At 48.2% G+C, this 13758-nt stretch overlaps 1 protein-coding gene across 1 annotated transcript in view; it reads right to left on the reverse strand.

Moving 5' to 3' along the window:
* Positions 1-666: 666 nt before the first annotated feature.
* The window catches only part of LOC147736440 (uncharacterized), a 57457-nt gene continuing 44365 nt past the window's right edge, over positions 667-13758 (reverse strand). The window contains exon 2 of the mRNA XM_086953176.1: positions 667-3666. Within this exon, the coding sequence (XP_086809302.1) occupies positions 1372-3009 (1638 nt within the window). The 5' untranslated portion in view covers positions 3010-3666 and the 3' untranslated portion in view covers positions 667-1371. The remainder of the gene's footprint in view (positions 3667-13758) is intronic.

The raw sequence follows: 13758 nt of genomic DNA on the forward strand, positions 1-13758 counted from the left end.
CCTCAGGGTAGCAGCTGCACCATACAAATGCAATAAATAATAATAATAATAATAACCATCTATGAATATTCTCCAGTGAGAGCTTGTTCAATCGGTTTGAATCTGTTGCTTTATCACTAATCTCAAAAATTAGCTGAAAATTCCTGTGTTAGTCCAAGCATTGTCAATAGTGTTGCTTTTCCAGGTAGCATGAGCAGGTGTCCTTGGATTTTCTTCATTAGAACTCTCTCACTGAATAAACACCATTGTGCTAGTCTCCCACAAGTTTCCTGGTATTTCATATTTTTTTCCTAGATGTTGGGAAATGATCTACAGCAGGGAATAGACACTTTCCCTCCTATTAGTACAGTCTTTTACCATCTGCTTTCTAACAGCTTGTATTTGAATGCCCCATATAATTTCAATGTTATCATTCTTTATAATTCCTTCATCCAACAATAACTGTACTTTTTTGCTTGGGTGTATGTCCACAGATGGGTCAGTATTATTATTGATGTACTTAAATTCTTACCAAATTTACTGCATGTATGTTTATTTCTATGTGTGTTCAGTGATGGTGTGTGTTTGCTGATGTCTTTGTAGGGTTAAAAATTGACAAAAGCTCTTCACACATTGACTGCAATAATATGGCTTTTCCCGTGTGCGTTCGTTGATGTCTTTGTAGGTTTGATAATCGACTAAAGTTCTTCACACATTCACTGCAATGATAAGGCTTTTCCCCTGTGTGTCTTTGCTGATGTCTTTGTAGGTCTGAGGATTGACCAAAGCTCTTCACAAATTCACTGCAATGATATGGCCTTTTCCCTGTGTATGTTTACTGATGTCTTTGTAGGTATGATGATCAACTAAAGCTTTTCACACATTGACTGCAATGATATAGGTTTTCTCCTGTGTGTGTTCGCTGAAGTCTTTGTAGGTCTGATGATTGATTATAGCTCTTCACACATTCACTGCAATGATAAGGCTTTCACCCTGTGTGTTAAGTGATATTTTTGTAGGTCTGATGATTGACTAAAGTTCTTCACACATCCACCGAAATTATATGGTGTTTCCCCGGTATCCGTTCTCTGATGGTGTTTTAGGATTGATAAATTTATAAAGATCTTCTAACATTCACTGCACTTGAATGGTTTTTCACCTGTGTGTGTTCTCCTACTTAGTTTTCGGTCTGTTAATCGACTAAACATCTTCAGACATTTACTATAATTATCTAGTTTTCCCGTGTGTTCGCTGATGTTTGTGTAGGTTTGACAATTCACTAAATCTCTTCCTACAATCACTGCAGTGATATAGGTTTTCTCTTGTGTGTGTTTGCTCATGTGTTTGTAGGTCTGATGATTGACTAAAGCTCTTCACACATTCACTGCAGTGCTATAGGTTTTCTCCTGTGTGTGTTTGCTGATGTGTTCGTAGGCTTGATAATTGATAAAAGCTCTTCATGCATTCACTGCAATGATAAGACTTTTCCCCTGTGTGTGTTCGCTGATGTCTTTGTAGGTCTGCTGATCGACTAAAGCTCTTCACACATTCACTGCAATGATAAGGCTTTTCCCCTGTGTGAGTTCGCTGATGTTCTTGTAGGTCTGATGATCGACTAAAGCTCTTCACACATTCACTGCAATGATAAGGCTTTTCCCCTGTGTGTGTTCGCTGATGTTTTTGTAGGTCTGATGATCGACTGAAGCCCTTCACACATTCACTGCAATGATATGGCTTTTCCCCTGTATGTGTACTTTGATGGCTTTTTAGGTGGGATAAATGCCTAAACCTCTTCACACATTCACTGCAATGATATGGCCTTTCCCCTGTGTGTGTTCGCTGATGCTGTTTTAGGCCAGATGATTGACTAAAGCTCTTCACACATTCACTGCAGTGATATGGCTTTTCCCCTGTGTGTGTTCGCTGATGCAGTTTTAGGTTGGGTAATCGGCGAAAGCTCTTCACACATTCACTGCAGTGATATGGCTTTTCTCCTGTATGTGTACTTTGATGGTTTTTTAGATGTGATAAATAACTAAACCTCATCATACATTCACTGCACTGATATGGCTTTTCCCCTGTGTGTGTTCGCTGATGTCTTTGTAGGTCTGATGATAGACTGAAACTGTTCACACATTTACTATAATTATATAGTTCTCCCCTGTGTGTTTGTTGATGTGTTCGTAGGTTTGATAAGTGACTAAAGCTCTTAACACATTCACTGCAGTGATATGGCTTTTCCCCTGTGTGTGTTTTCTCATGACTTCGTAGATCTGATAATCGACTAAAGCTCTTCACACATTCACTGCAATGATATAGGTCTTCTCCTGTGTGTGTTCGCTGATGTAATAGTAGGTCTGATGATCGACTAAAGCTCTTCACACATTCACTACAATAAAATCGTTTTTTCTCAGTGTGTGTTCGCTGATGGTCTTTTAGGTGTGATAAATAACTAAACCTCTTCACACATTCACTGCAATGATATGGCCTTTCTCCTGTGTGTGTTCGCTGATGTCTTTGTAGGTCTGATGATCGACTAAAGCTCTTCACACATTCACTGCAATGATATAGGCCTTCTCCTGTGTGTGTTCGCTGATGTAATAGTAGGTCTGATGATTGACTAAAGCTCTTCACACATTCACTACAATAAAATCGTTTTTCCTCAGTAAGTGTTCTCTGATGGTGTTTTATGTCTGATAACTGACTAAAGCTCTTCACAGCTTCACTGCATTTGAATGGCTTTTCCTCTGTGTGTTTCCGCTGATGCTCTTTAAGGAGTGCAGATTGACTAAAGCTCTTTTCACATTCAGTGCATTTGAACAGTTTTTCTCCTCTGTGTATCTGCTGATGGTGTTTTAATATTGACGACAAAATAAAGGTCTTGCTGCACGTGTCTGATACTTCTTTCTTGATTAGTGTCTCTGAGTCGGGTATGTATTTGTCTACATCCCATGACTGTGTTTCTTGATGAGCCAAAATCACTGATGAAGCACTTGTATTATTCTCACATTCCATGTCTGTGTGTGGCATTTTGCATATTTGCTTTCCGAATAAACAATAAGGTGAAAAAGTCACTAAATACTTGCCACACTCATAATGTGTGTAAGATTTCTTTGTGGATGAATATGTCTTTAAAATGGATACAGATAAAGCACGCTTGTGGGTAAAGATCCAGCCTCCTTCTGGTTGGTGCAAATTGGGACAGTACTCTGTATTTTAGATAGCAGAATGCCTCTTTCCTTTACCCTGCAGTTGTTTGGCTTCACTACATTGTGCTTTTCTCTGGTTGCTGTGGAATGGCCTGAAAGAGTTTACAATACACATCTGGCACTGAATGGTGGTCTGATATCACTTTTGAAAGGAAAGCAGTGATGTAATCACATCATACCAATCGCGTGATTAAAGCTGATATTGGACAGGTTTACCCAGGAAGTGGATTATCAGTGTTGTTGTCATTTTTTAAGGGTGATTTCTTAGTTTTGTGGCATGGAGGTGCAGAGCTCAGAGTCGTAGAATCATTGAATTGCCCTTGATGCTTCTTACAGGATCTGTCAGTTTATGTTCTTGTTTGTCTGTCTCCGACTGCGCTTATGTTTTCCTGAATACTGGAGCTCAATATTTCGCACTGTGTTTTTGCAGAATTATCTTCATTATTCTTAAACATTTTGTACATTCAAGGTTTGTTATCTGTCGGATGTAAAGAGATTTAAAATTATTTACATGGAAACATTATGGAATGTGCATAAACAATTTTTATAAAATTAAAAATATTTTTTATTTAATTTTAATACAAAGCAAATTAATTAAGCGTATTAATTTTAATACAAATCAAACTGAGTAGAAGGAGGAAATACATGGGTGGAAAGGAACTAATAAGGTATAAGGATCATGGCTAATTGACAACGTCATTTAATGTAAACATCACAGCTATCATTGATTTTTTTTTGATAATCAATTTTATTGAAATTTTAAGAACAAGCAAATTCATTGGTAGCAAATCAGACATCACAGTTAAAACACATATCATCATAGACATCGACAAAGGTAAATGAGGCCCCCCCTGAGTGGGTGCAGTAATCCCCAAACAACGCAATTGCATAATAAGACTTGGGCCTTCACAGCGGTATTAAACCGAACCGCTTGCCCCACACCCTGGGCCTCAAAGAGAGACTCCTCCTGTACCCCACACCAATCCACCCCCCTCCTATATTTCCTCACCAATGGTGCCCCCGCCTGGGACCAGAGCGCTGCTATGTCCCTTTTCGCAACCTCCACAGCTGTACCCAGGAAACACTTGTCGGCCCTGGAGCCATCCAAACCATCGAACACCCCCAACAGCAAGCGCCCAGGGCCTGCGTGAGCTCGAGGTCCACCCACTCTCCAGAACGGCGCCCGGTCCGGTCATTGCCACACCATGTGGTAGAAATCTGCAGGAGTAAAAGCACAGCGCGCACACACGAGGGAGGCTCTCATGCCAGGTCGGAAGAGATGTGCCTGGGTGAGGTATGCCGCGTGAAAGTAGTAAAGTTGGACCAGGCGTAACTTAGAGGATTTAGTCAGGGTTTTTGGTTCCATAAAGGCATCTCACCAATCCGCCTCTTCTAGAGGACCCATCCACCCCTCCTATCGCTCCCGAAGCCGGTCCAGGGATGCAGGGCCGTTGTTCACCAGAGCCCGGTATATGCAGGACATTCCCCTCCCCAGGTTCTCCATCATCACCCCTGCCTCCAGGGGGCTGAATTCCGGGAGAGAGGTGGGTATTGGGATGTGTGTGTGGAGAGCGTGTCGGAGTTGTAGGTATTTATACAATTGGGAAGGAAGGAGGGCGTGCGATTGTTGTAGGTCAGCAAAGGATCGAATGTGATCTCCCACCCACACATCCCCAAGCAGCGAGACCCCCACAAGGTCCCAGCGGCGGACGCCACCCCCCCCAAGGATGAGACCCCCCTCAGCCAGGCACCATTCCATAACGGCATCTGTCTAGTACGCCTCCGGTCCCATTGCACAAGACGGAGGGCTGTATGCCAGGCCATGAGTACCGTCCTGGTGACTGGGGGCAGGGCCTGCAGCACTGGGCAGCCATATAGGAACCCCTGGATCTGTACGAAGTCCATGGTCCTGAGCTCCACCCGGTAAACTGGGTCGGACCAGCTGCCCGCAAACCAGTCGTGGATCACGATGAGCCTCGTGGCCATGTAGTAGAGGTGGAAATTATTAACTCCCATACCTCTGTTAAAGGGGGGAATACGACAGTGTGTCAGGGACAGTCGCGACCGCCAGCCCTCCCACAGAAACCGGGTGTGTGTGCCATCCAGTTCCCGGAACCAGCTACCTGGGAGGTGGATCATGATATTCTGCAAAATTTAAAGAAAGCGGGGAAGAATCATCATTTTAAAAAGCGCTCTCCTGCCCAGTGGGTTAAGGAGGAGGGACTGCCAGTTCGTGAAGTCTGCCTTCATGCGAGCGACCAAGGGAGCAATGTTAAGGGCCCATTCAAGGTCGGGCAGGAGGGTGACCCAAGTATTTGAATGATTGCCTCTGGAGGGGAATCACCGCCTGCCAATCAAAACACACCCGAGAGGGGTATAGAAGGACCAAGGTTGATTTCGCTGGGTTAAGTCGGATCCATGAGACCCGCTCAAACGCCTCAAGGCATCTAGGGCCGGAATGGTCCGGATCCGCCAGGTAGAGCAGAACGTCATCGGCATATAGATCACTCTTATCGACCTGGCTCAGATCCCAGGCCCAACGCCAGATGAGAGGGTCCTGACGGACCAGCGCCGCCAGGGGCTCCATAACCAGCTCAAATAACAGCAATGAGAGCGGGCAACCCTGACGGGTGCCTCTCCAGATCTGGAATGGTTTGGAAAGCTCACCATTAATGAGGACATGGGCCCTAGGGTTACTATAAAGCACCTTGATCAGGCGGCGGAAAGGGAAGACCAAATCCCATCCTCTCCAGTACATCCTCCAGGTACCTCCAGTCCATTGTTTCAAAGGCTTTCTCGAAGTCGACGAGAAGCAACGCCAAATACGGGGACAGCCGATGACGGTGGGCCATGGCCAGGTGGAGGCGGTGAATACAGTGACGGGTGCCCCTGGCGGGCATAAACCCACATTGATCAGGATGGAACAAGTCTTGCAGGAGGGGGCAGAGTCGTTGAGCTAATACAGTAGCAAATCTCCTTGTTGATCTCCTTGTTGATCAGCGATATTGGGCGGTAGTCCGAGCAGTCCAGGGAGGGCAGCCGCGTCTTCGGAATGACCGCAATGGTAGCCCCATCGGATTCAGGCGGGAAGGACCTCTCCTCAGCCACGTGGTGGAAGAGCTCCACCAAGTGGGGGACCAGATCATCTTGGAAGGCGGCATTGTACTCCTGGGGGAAGCCGTCAGGACCAGGCATCCAGCCTGGGTTCAACAGAGAGATTGCACCGTCAATTTCTCCTGGGGTGAAAGGGCTGTCCAAGTTATCAGCGGTTTCCCGGGGGAGACACGGCAGCTGGGTATCGGTCTCCTCCAACAGTACAGCCAGGGAGGCACCCGGAGGGCGAGCAGCATATTAGGCCGCATAATAGCTCGCAAAATTTTGCGCAATGTCGGACGACGTCACCAGACGGGACCCTGTGGCTGTCCGGATCTCTGGGATGATATGGTTAGCTCTGGGGTAGGACACTAGGTTGTGAAGAAGTATGCCATTTTTGTCCCCCCATCTATAAATACGTACCATAGAGGAGCTCCAGAGCATTTTAGCAGACTCCAGGGAGATCCGCCGAATCTCCTCACGGACCAATGCTAATTGTCTAGAGGAGTCATCACCACCGTAGGTCAGTTGGACATGTTCCAACTGTACAGCCCGGGACTCCAGTTGCACCAGCTGGGCAACCTGTTCCGCGCTTTTCGCGTGGATCAGTCCTCTAGCCACACCCCGAACAACAGCCGTGCTGACCTCCCATAACGTCCCCTGTGAAGGAACCGATCTCATATTAATGGAGAAGTAGTGACGTAATTCCTAGCCGAGGGACTCCACCAGCGCAGAGTCTTGCAGAAATCAGGCTTTCAGTCACCAGGTCGTCCTTGGGCCTGCAACGGTGGAGCCAATACGTAGAGAGATAGGGGAGTGGTATGAGGTCCCTCCGGGTAATATATCCGCCCCAGACACCAGTTGGCAGACCATGGCGAGCATTAGGACATGGTCTATAAGGGTGTGGGTATGGTGAGCGGACGATGTATGGGTGTATTGCTCCCTGTGGGGGTTCCACACCCTCCAGACGTCGCAGAGGCCAACAGCCGAAGACCAGCCGGAGAGGCTCTTCGCAGAGGCCAACCGATGTGCTGATGGGGTGCCCGTCGCATCTCGAGAGGGCTGCAAGACGGCGTTAAAGTCACCCCCGACTACAGTAAGGCCCTGAGAAAAGCACCAGTGTGAGGCGCCGAAGGGTGGATGCCAGGAGCGCCGGGGGAATGTAAGTGCACAGGAGGTTCATGGGGTATCCATCAATCGTTCCCGACAGAGCCACATACGTCCCCTGCGCATCAGAGTCGGCTTTAGCCAAGGTAAAGGGGAGCCCCTTTCTGAGTAAAATGGCCACCCCCCGGGAACCCCGGGCAAAACTGGAGTGCCAGACCCGGTCAAACCCGTATTGGGCTAGGAAGTTGCATTGTGAGCACAGAAGGTACGTCTCCTGGAGAAGCAGAACGTCAAGTATGTAGCGGTGGGCGGCTCGAGGTACAGCTGTGCGCCTAATTCGAGAAGACCATTTACATTCCAGGAGAGGATGTGGAGAGGTCTGTTAAAAGTGTAGGACATGTAGAGAGGTGAGACATGAAAGGTGCGGATGCATGCGGGAGACTGTGTTCAGTCTAAGGGCAGTCTCCACCCAGACCCCGGTCCTACAGACAAAGTTAGAGGAAGTAACGATGTGTATGCCGACTGTGGAAGCATGAAAGAAGGCGCAGCTACCAATGTGAATGAAACGCAGCAGCCCGTAGGCGGCTAAAAATAACAAACTGTTGGGTGACAACAGTTTCCTCCCCCTCCCTCCAACTCCCCCACACTACACTTCGAAAAGGGAAGCATCTGTCGCCCTAAATAATGCAAAACCACCAGCACCCCACAAGGAGGCTTACAGTTAAACTAAAACGGTTAGCAACAACAAGTGCAGGACAAGTCGGACCCCCTCCATGTATTAGGATGAAATGCTAACAGCTAAAGACAAAGAATGACAGTCATGTGAAGAATATAATGCATCAATCCCGGCCTGCACTAAAGGTCAATACCCCACCAGATCAGATACTAGAGCCCGGTAGAAACATGTTCATGAGGTCAGGAGCAGTCACAATGATAGAAAGCCCGAAGGTGGAACCTCGGACGTTGCAAATGGTGTCGATCGGGAAACATCCTTTACGACGCAACTTTTACAACGCAGTGCCTTTACAACGTGGTATTTACAACGAAAACCATTACAACGCATTGCGCTGGGGGGCGCTCTAGGATAGGGAATAAGTTTAATTTACTATCCAACACCTTTCCTAGTGTCAACGGGGACTGGAGTTGGAATAGTAAATTAAACTATTCACTATCCAGCACCACAAAGCACTGTGCGTTGTAAAGGCTTTCGTTATAAATACCGTGTTGTAAAGGCATGCGTGGTAAACTATGCGTTGTAACGTCATACATCCGTGTCGATCATGTCCCATCCTCTACACCAGATCCACGGATCACGGGGCTCCCAGACAGGTCAGAGTCTGACATGGCTTGTCTCGGAGTTTCACAGGGCCCTGGGACGCTGCCCAGGTCGATCAAGGAGGAAACCAGGTGGGGGGAGGCAGACCCCCGCCTCTGGGTCTGGACCGAGAGCACCGGGTCTGCGCTCCGGTGACCGGGAACCCCCTCCCCCACCCCCCAGCGGCCGCTTCGCCTCCGGGACCCGGTCCTGCGCCGCTGGGGTTTCGGCACGACCAGGTTCGGCTGCTTCGTGGCTCTTCGGGTAGGAGAAAGGCCACCCCCGGCAGGATCGGCCACTCCTCCGTGAGCCAGGTCCACGCAGCCTGGGGGGAGTCCAAGAAGAATGTCTTACCCTGGAAGATCACTTTGAGCCGGGCTGGGAAGAGGAACTCAGGGCAAAGGACCATCGGCCTGAGTTTTTGTTTGACTTCATCGTAGGATCGGCGTTGTGTTTGCACCTCCCGGGAGTAGTCCGGAAAGACCGTGATTTTGGAGTTCTGGAAGTGCAGCAGTCCCAGCTCTCTGACCGCCCCAGTATAGCGTCCCTGTCCCGGAAGTTGAAGATTCTAAGGATGATGGGACGAGCAGAGGCACCAGGTGGAGGTTTAAGAACAAGAGAGCGATGGGCTCGCTCCACCGCGAACCAGGGCGAAAGTTTCTCTTTGAGCATCCAAAGCAGATCCAGGTCTCAATAAAGGTGGCATAAAGGTGGCAGTACGGTCCTTCTCTACTCCCTACGGAAAGCCCAGGAGGCGCAGGTTGTTTCGGCGCGCCCTATTTTCGGCATCTTTGGCCTTACGGTGCAGCTCCGAGGTCTGCGTCTGAAGACGGGCTACTTGGGACTTGAGGGTGCCCACGTCGTCCTCCACCGTGGAGACATGGGACTCTGCCTCCAAGATGCATGGCGTGGCCTTACGGAGGTTGGCAAATTAAGGCCATGTCTACCCGCACCTCACCTATCCTACTTTCTACAGAGGCCTGCAACGTGCTGATCGCCTGTAGTATGGTCGAGAGTTCACCCCCGGCGAGGCCCGGGACGGTCGACAGTCCGGCACTTGGGCCCGATCCGACGTCGCAAACTGCTCCACTGTAGTTTGGGTTGTGGGGGCGGGAGGTTGAGCGGCGCGAGACCTACCCATGGCCACCAGGCAGGCCGACAAGCGTGATCAGGGGGGGACCCCGCCACCAAGTGGCCAAACCCTCTTCCCATACACCCGGCCCGTCGGCACCACAGACACCCCAATCCCTGGGACACGCTCAGCAGGTGCCAACAGCAATTACCGGCACTCAGGGGGAAATCCGGGGGGGAGGGGAGAAAAGGTGGAGGCGCCACTCGATGAGATGGCCGATTTACCCCCGCACCGGACTGCAGAGCACTGCTCCACTGTACAGACGATGGAGAGTGCTGGGCAACCACCGCGGATCGCCCGGGGCCGTCCACCAGACTCTCAGGCCCCAGGGGAAGGGCGCAACGCGATCCAGTCGACCATGCCAAGATCCGTAGCATACTGTCCCGGCCTCAGGATTCACCAGACATCCAGAGTCCACGTTACATCTGGCAGTCTGCACACTCCTGCGCCGCCCTTCCAAGATGGCTTCCACAGCCCAAGAGGGAAGGAAATCCTCGAGTGCTGCTCCCCTCAAACCGGCGTGGGACCTCTGATAACCTCCCGCTCGATGGCCCACCCAGAGGGCGGCTCGCTCACCAGGGCAACACCGACGCTGAAGAGCTGGTAGGTCCCCCCGGGGGGGGGGCGCACCAGCAAGACTCAGGCACCCCGGAACAAACCCAGGGCAAATGGCCTGGCGCGGACCCTCAGCCACAACTCACTCCATCGGGGGTCCCACACCGCAGTCTTACAGCGACCAGGCGGGTCCACTCCTCCGGTGTCCGGCACTCCTTCAGCGGGTCTCCCACAGCGCCAGGCCGCCCGCAGGCCAGACCGGCCCAGCTGCCACCGTCCGCCGCGGCACAGCTGGAGGTCTCCTCCGCACCGCCCTCAGCCCTGTGACCGGCCCGACAGCCTCCCGCGACCACCGCGACTCCAGGAGGCTGGCGTGCCACTCAGCAACTCCGAGCGCCTCCGCAGCTCACGGGGTCCGCCCCCGTAGGTCCCCGGCGCCGTCAGTTCAGTCCAAACACCAACACGGTTCCGGCTTCTGGGTGGGAAGGGCGATCGTCTGGATGTTCCGCCGCCGCGGGAAGGAAAGCACTGGACCTCAAGGCCGTGCTTCTCAGGGCCCGGGGCGAGCATCGTGGGGGCCGCCATTTTGGATGGCCAAGGCCGCAGGCGGAAAAGGACTCCACGGAGGCAGCAAAACCCCGAGCGGCTCCCCACCAGGGGACAGCAGGCAGTACGGGGAGCCACAGCAGGTAGGTGGGGGAGTCAGATGCAGGCTGGTAGCGGCAGATGTGAGGCGGATGACAGAGGGGGTCCGGAGCACTCTCAGAGTGCGACTGCCATCTTGACGCCTCAAGCCACGCCCCCCACAGCTATTATTGATAAAGTCAACATTATACACTTACATCTTACATGTTGATAATGTCATAGACTTAAATGCATAATGTATCACATTTAAGTGTTACAAATAACATATGACAACAGCAATATCGTGTCATTGATACACAACATCAGCCTACATCATTTGTCTATATTGATGGGTATAGATTGAAGTAGCAAATGAAAAGGTATAGAAATAGGGCCTTCAGTTCATGGGGGTTTGTTGGTGGTGAAGTAGTTAAAAAAGGATTCTCAATAGCTCTGTGTTGTGATTTACACGGGGAGTGTCGCAAAGCAATGCTATCAGCTACCAAGATATGTGATACCCAACTAAGCCTGGTTTGAAAGGAAGCCTTTTGTGTAGTCTTCCAGTTAGAGGTGATCGTCTTAACTGCCGATGTCAGTAGAAGATCAAGTAGGAGGCGGTCTGCAGGACATCTGATGTTCGGGTCGAGGAAGCCTTTAATGAGATATACATTTTCTTTCTTAGGAGCTATATTAAATAGGTTTGAGATGAAGGAGAACCTTATCCCAAAAGGGACCTACTGATTTGCAGCTGAAAATGAGGTGAGCAAGAGCTCTGTTTTCTTCATTGCAGTTCCAACAGACAGGGTTCTCAAAAGGTTTAGCGTGTGCAGGGGAGAAGGTGTCCCAAAAACTTGGTGAATTAGCGAGAATTTCGTTTGAGATAGTACTGATGAGATCCTATGTGAGGTGACAGATTTCCATATGTTGACTAGTCGGTCTCAGATGAGGGTGTAGAAAAATTAGTATCCCAGTATTCTGTTTTTCTTGTATTCATTCTCAACTCCTTGGATTGGATTAAGTGATATAATTTGGACACCTGATGGCCTAGTATGTTAAATTTATGAAGGAGTGTTGGAAGGTACGGTTCTCTATAATGATGTTTAGATTTGGTATTAGCCGTCTTTAGTTTCACAAAATTATAGAATTCTTGATCTATCTGATATTGGGTTTGTTAGTTCGAGAAAGTTAGAGAAGAGTTTCTGGATCCTAGTTGTTGAGGAAAGAAGATGCCTCTGGTGATCCATGATTCCAAGTGTAAAGTTCAGCCATCATATGTGATGTTCAGCTTGTGCCAGAGAGAGGAATTAACATATAAAAAACCATAGAAATTGCTCCTATATAGTTAGTTGGACTAACTATATTTGGCGCACCCGCAATCCACTGCTGATGATGTCACATATTACATCATTCATGACATGGTCAGTGACATCACTGATGACATCTCAAATGACATCACTGATGACATCTCATTTGACATCACTGATGACATCATCCAGTGACTGTGTTTTTCTGTAAAGTTTAAATATGTTTTACATATTGAAGAATGACTGGATGTATAAGTGTCTGGATGAAGGATTTAGTAGGTGCGTGACTGACTGTATGAGTGAGTGATTAAATGTGTCTTACTGAATGCATAGGTTAGTGACTAAACTGTGTGAATGTGTGCATCATTATGTCTGTTGTTGTGTAAGCTGCTGCATGCGTTGATCAGTAGCTATATGAGTGGCTATATGGGTTATTGATTGGTTGCCCAAGTATTTGTATGGGAGACTGAGTGTGTGTGTGTGTGGCTGGCTGGGAGGTGTGTAACTCTGTGCAGATCAATGTGTACTTGTAGCAGTGATTGTATAAGAGAGTAAGTATGTGTTAGTATATGTTTGAATAAGTAAGATGTTGTGTGTATAACTATATAGATGAGGAAATGGAAGTGTGATTGATTCTTTCATAACTGACTAGGTGTGTGAGTAACTCCATGGATGAGTGGCAGTGTGTGAGTGTCTGCATAGGTGTATGAGTGCATATGATAGTGTTGCATTGATGAGTGACTGTATGTATGAGTGATTGTATGGGTGAATGAGTGGATGTGTGAGTAGACCTAGGAATCAGTGAGTGCCTATGTAGTAACTGGTATTGGTGTGTCAATAGTTTCAAGAATGGTAGTCTGTATTTAACACTGGGTGTATCAAAGGTTATATTAGTGTGTGACGAGGTGCATCATATTATCACATGAATGATGTAATCAGTGATGTCATCAGTGATGTCAAATGAGATGTCATCAGTGATGTCATCAGTGATGTCATTTGAGATGTCATCAGTGATGTGATCAGTGATGTCACTGACCATGTCATGAATGATGTAATATGTGACATCATCAGCAGTGGATTGCGAGTGCGCCAAATATAGTTAGTCCAACTAACTATATAGGAGCAATTTCAATGGTTTTTTATATGTTAATTCCTAACTATATAAGGCATGAAACCTATGGTTTTTTCAGTGAATTTTCAAGGTTTTTTAAATGCTAATTCCTAACTATATAAGGCCTAAAACCTATGGTTTTTTCAGTGAATTTCAAAGGTTTTTTAAATGCTAATTCCTAACTATATAAGGCCTGAAACCTATGTTCAGTGAATATAAATGAATGTAGATGCTTTATAGTTTAGGTCCGTTGGGCCGGGAGGAAATATGTATAACTGTAAATATTGTCTCTGTGCTATAAAAATACTGGCTGTATAAATTTACTGTAA

This window comes from Lissotriton vulgaris, chromosome 1_2, assembly GCF_964263255.1.
Source record: "Lissotriton vulgaris chromosome 1_2, aLisVul1.2, whole genome shotgun sequence".
Classification (NCBI taxonomy): Eukaryota; Metazoa; Chordata; class Amphibia; order Caudata; family Salamandridae; genus Lissotriton; species Lissotriton vulgaris.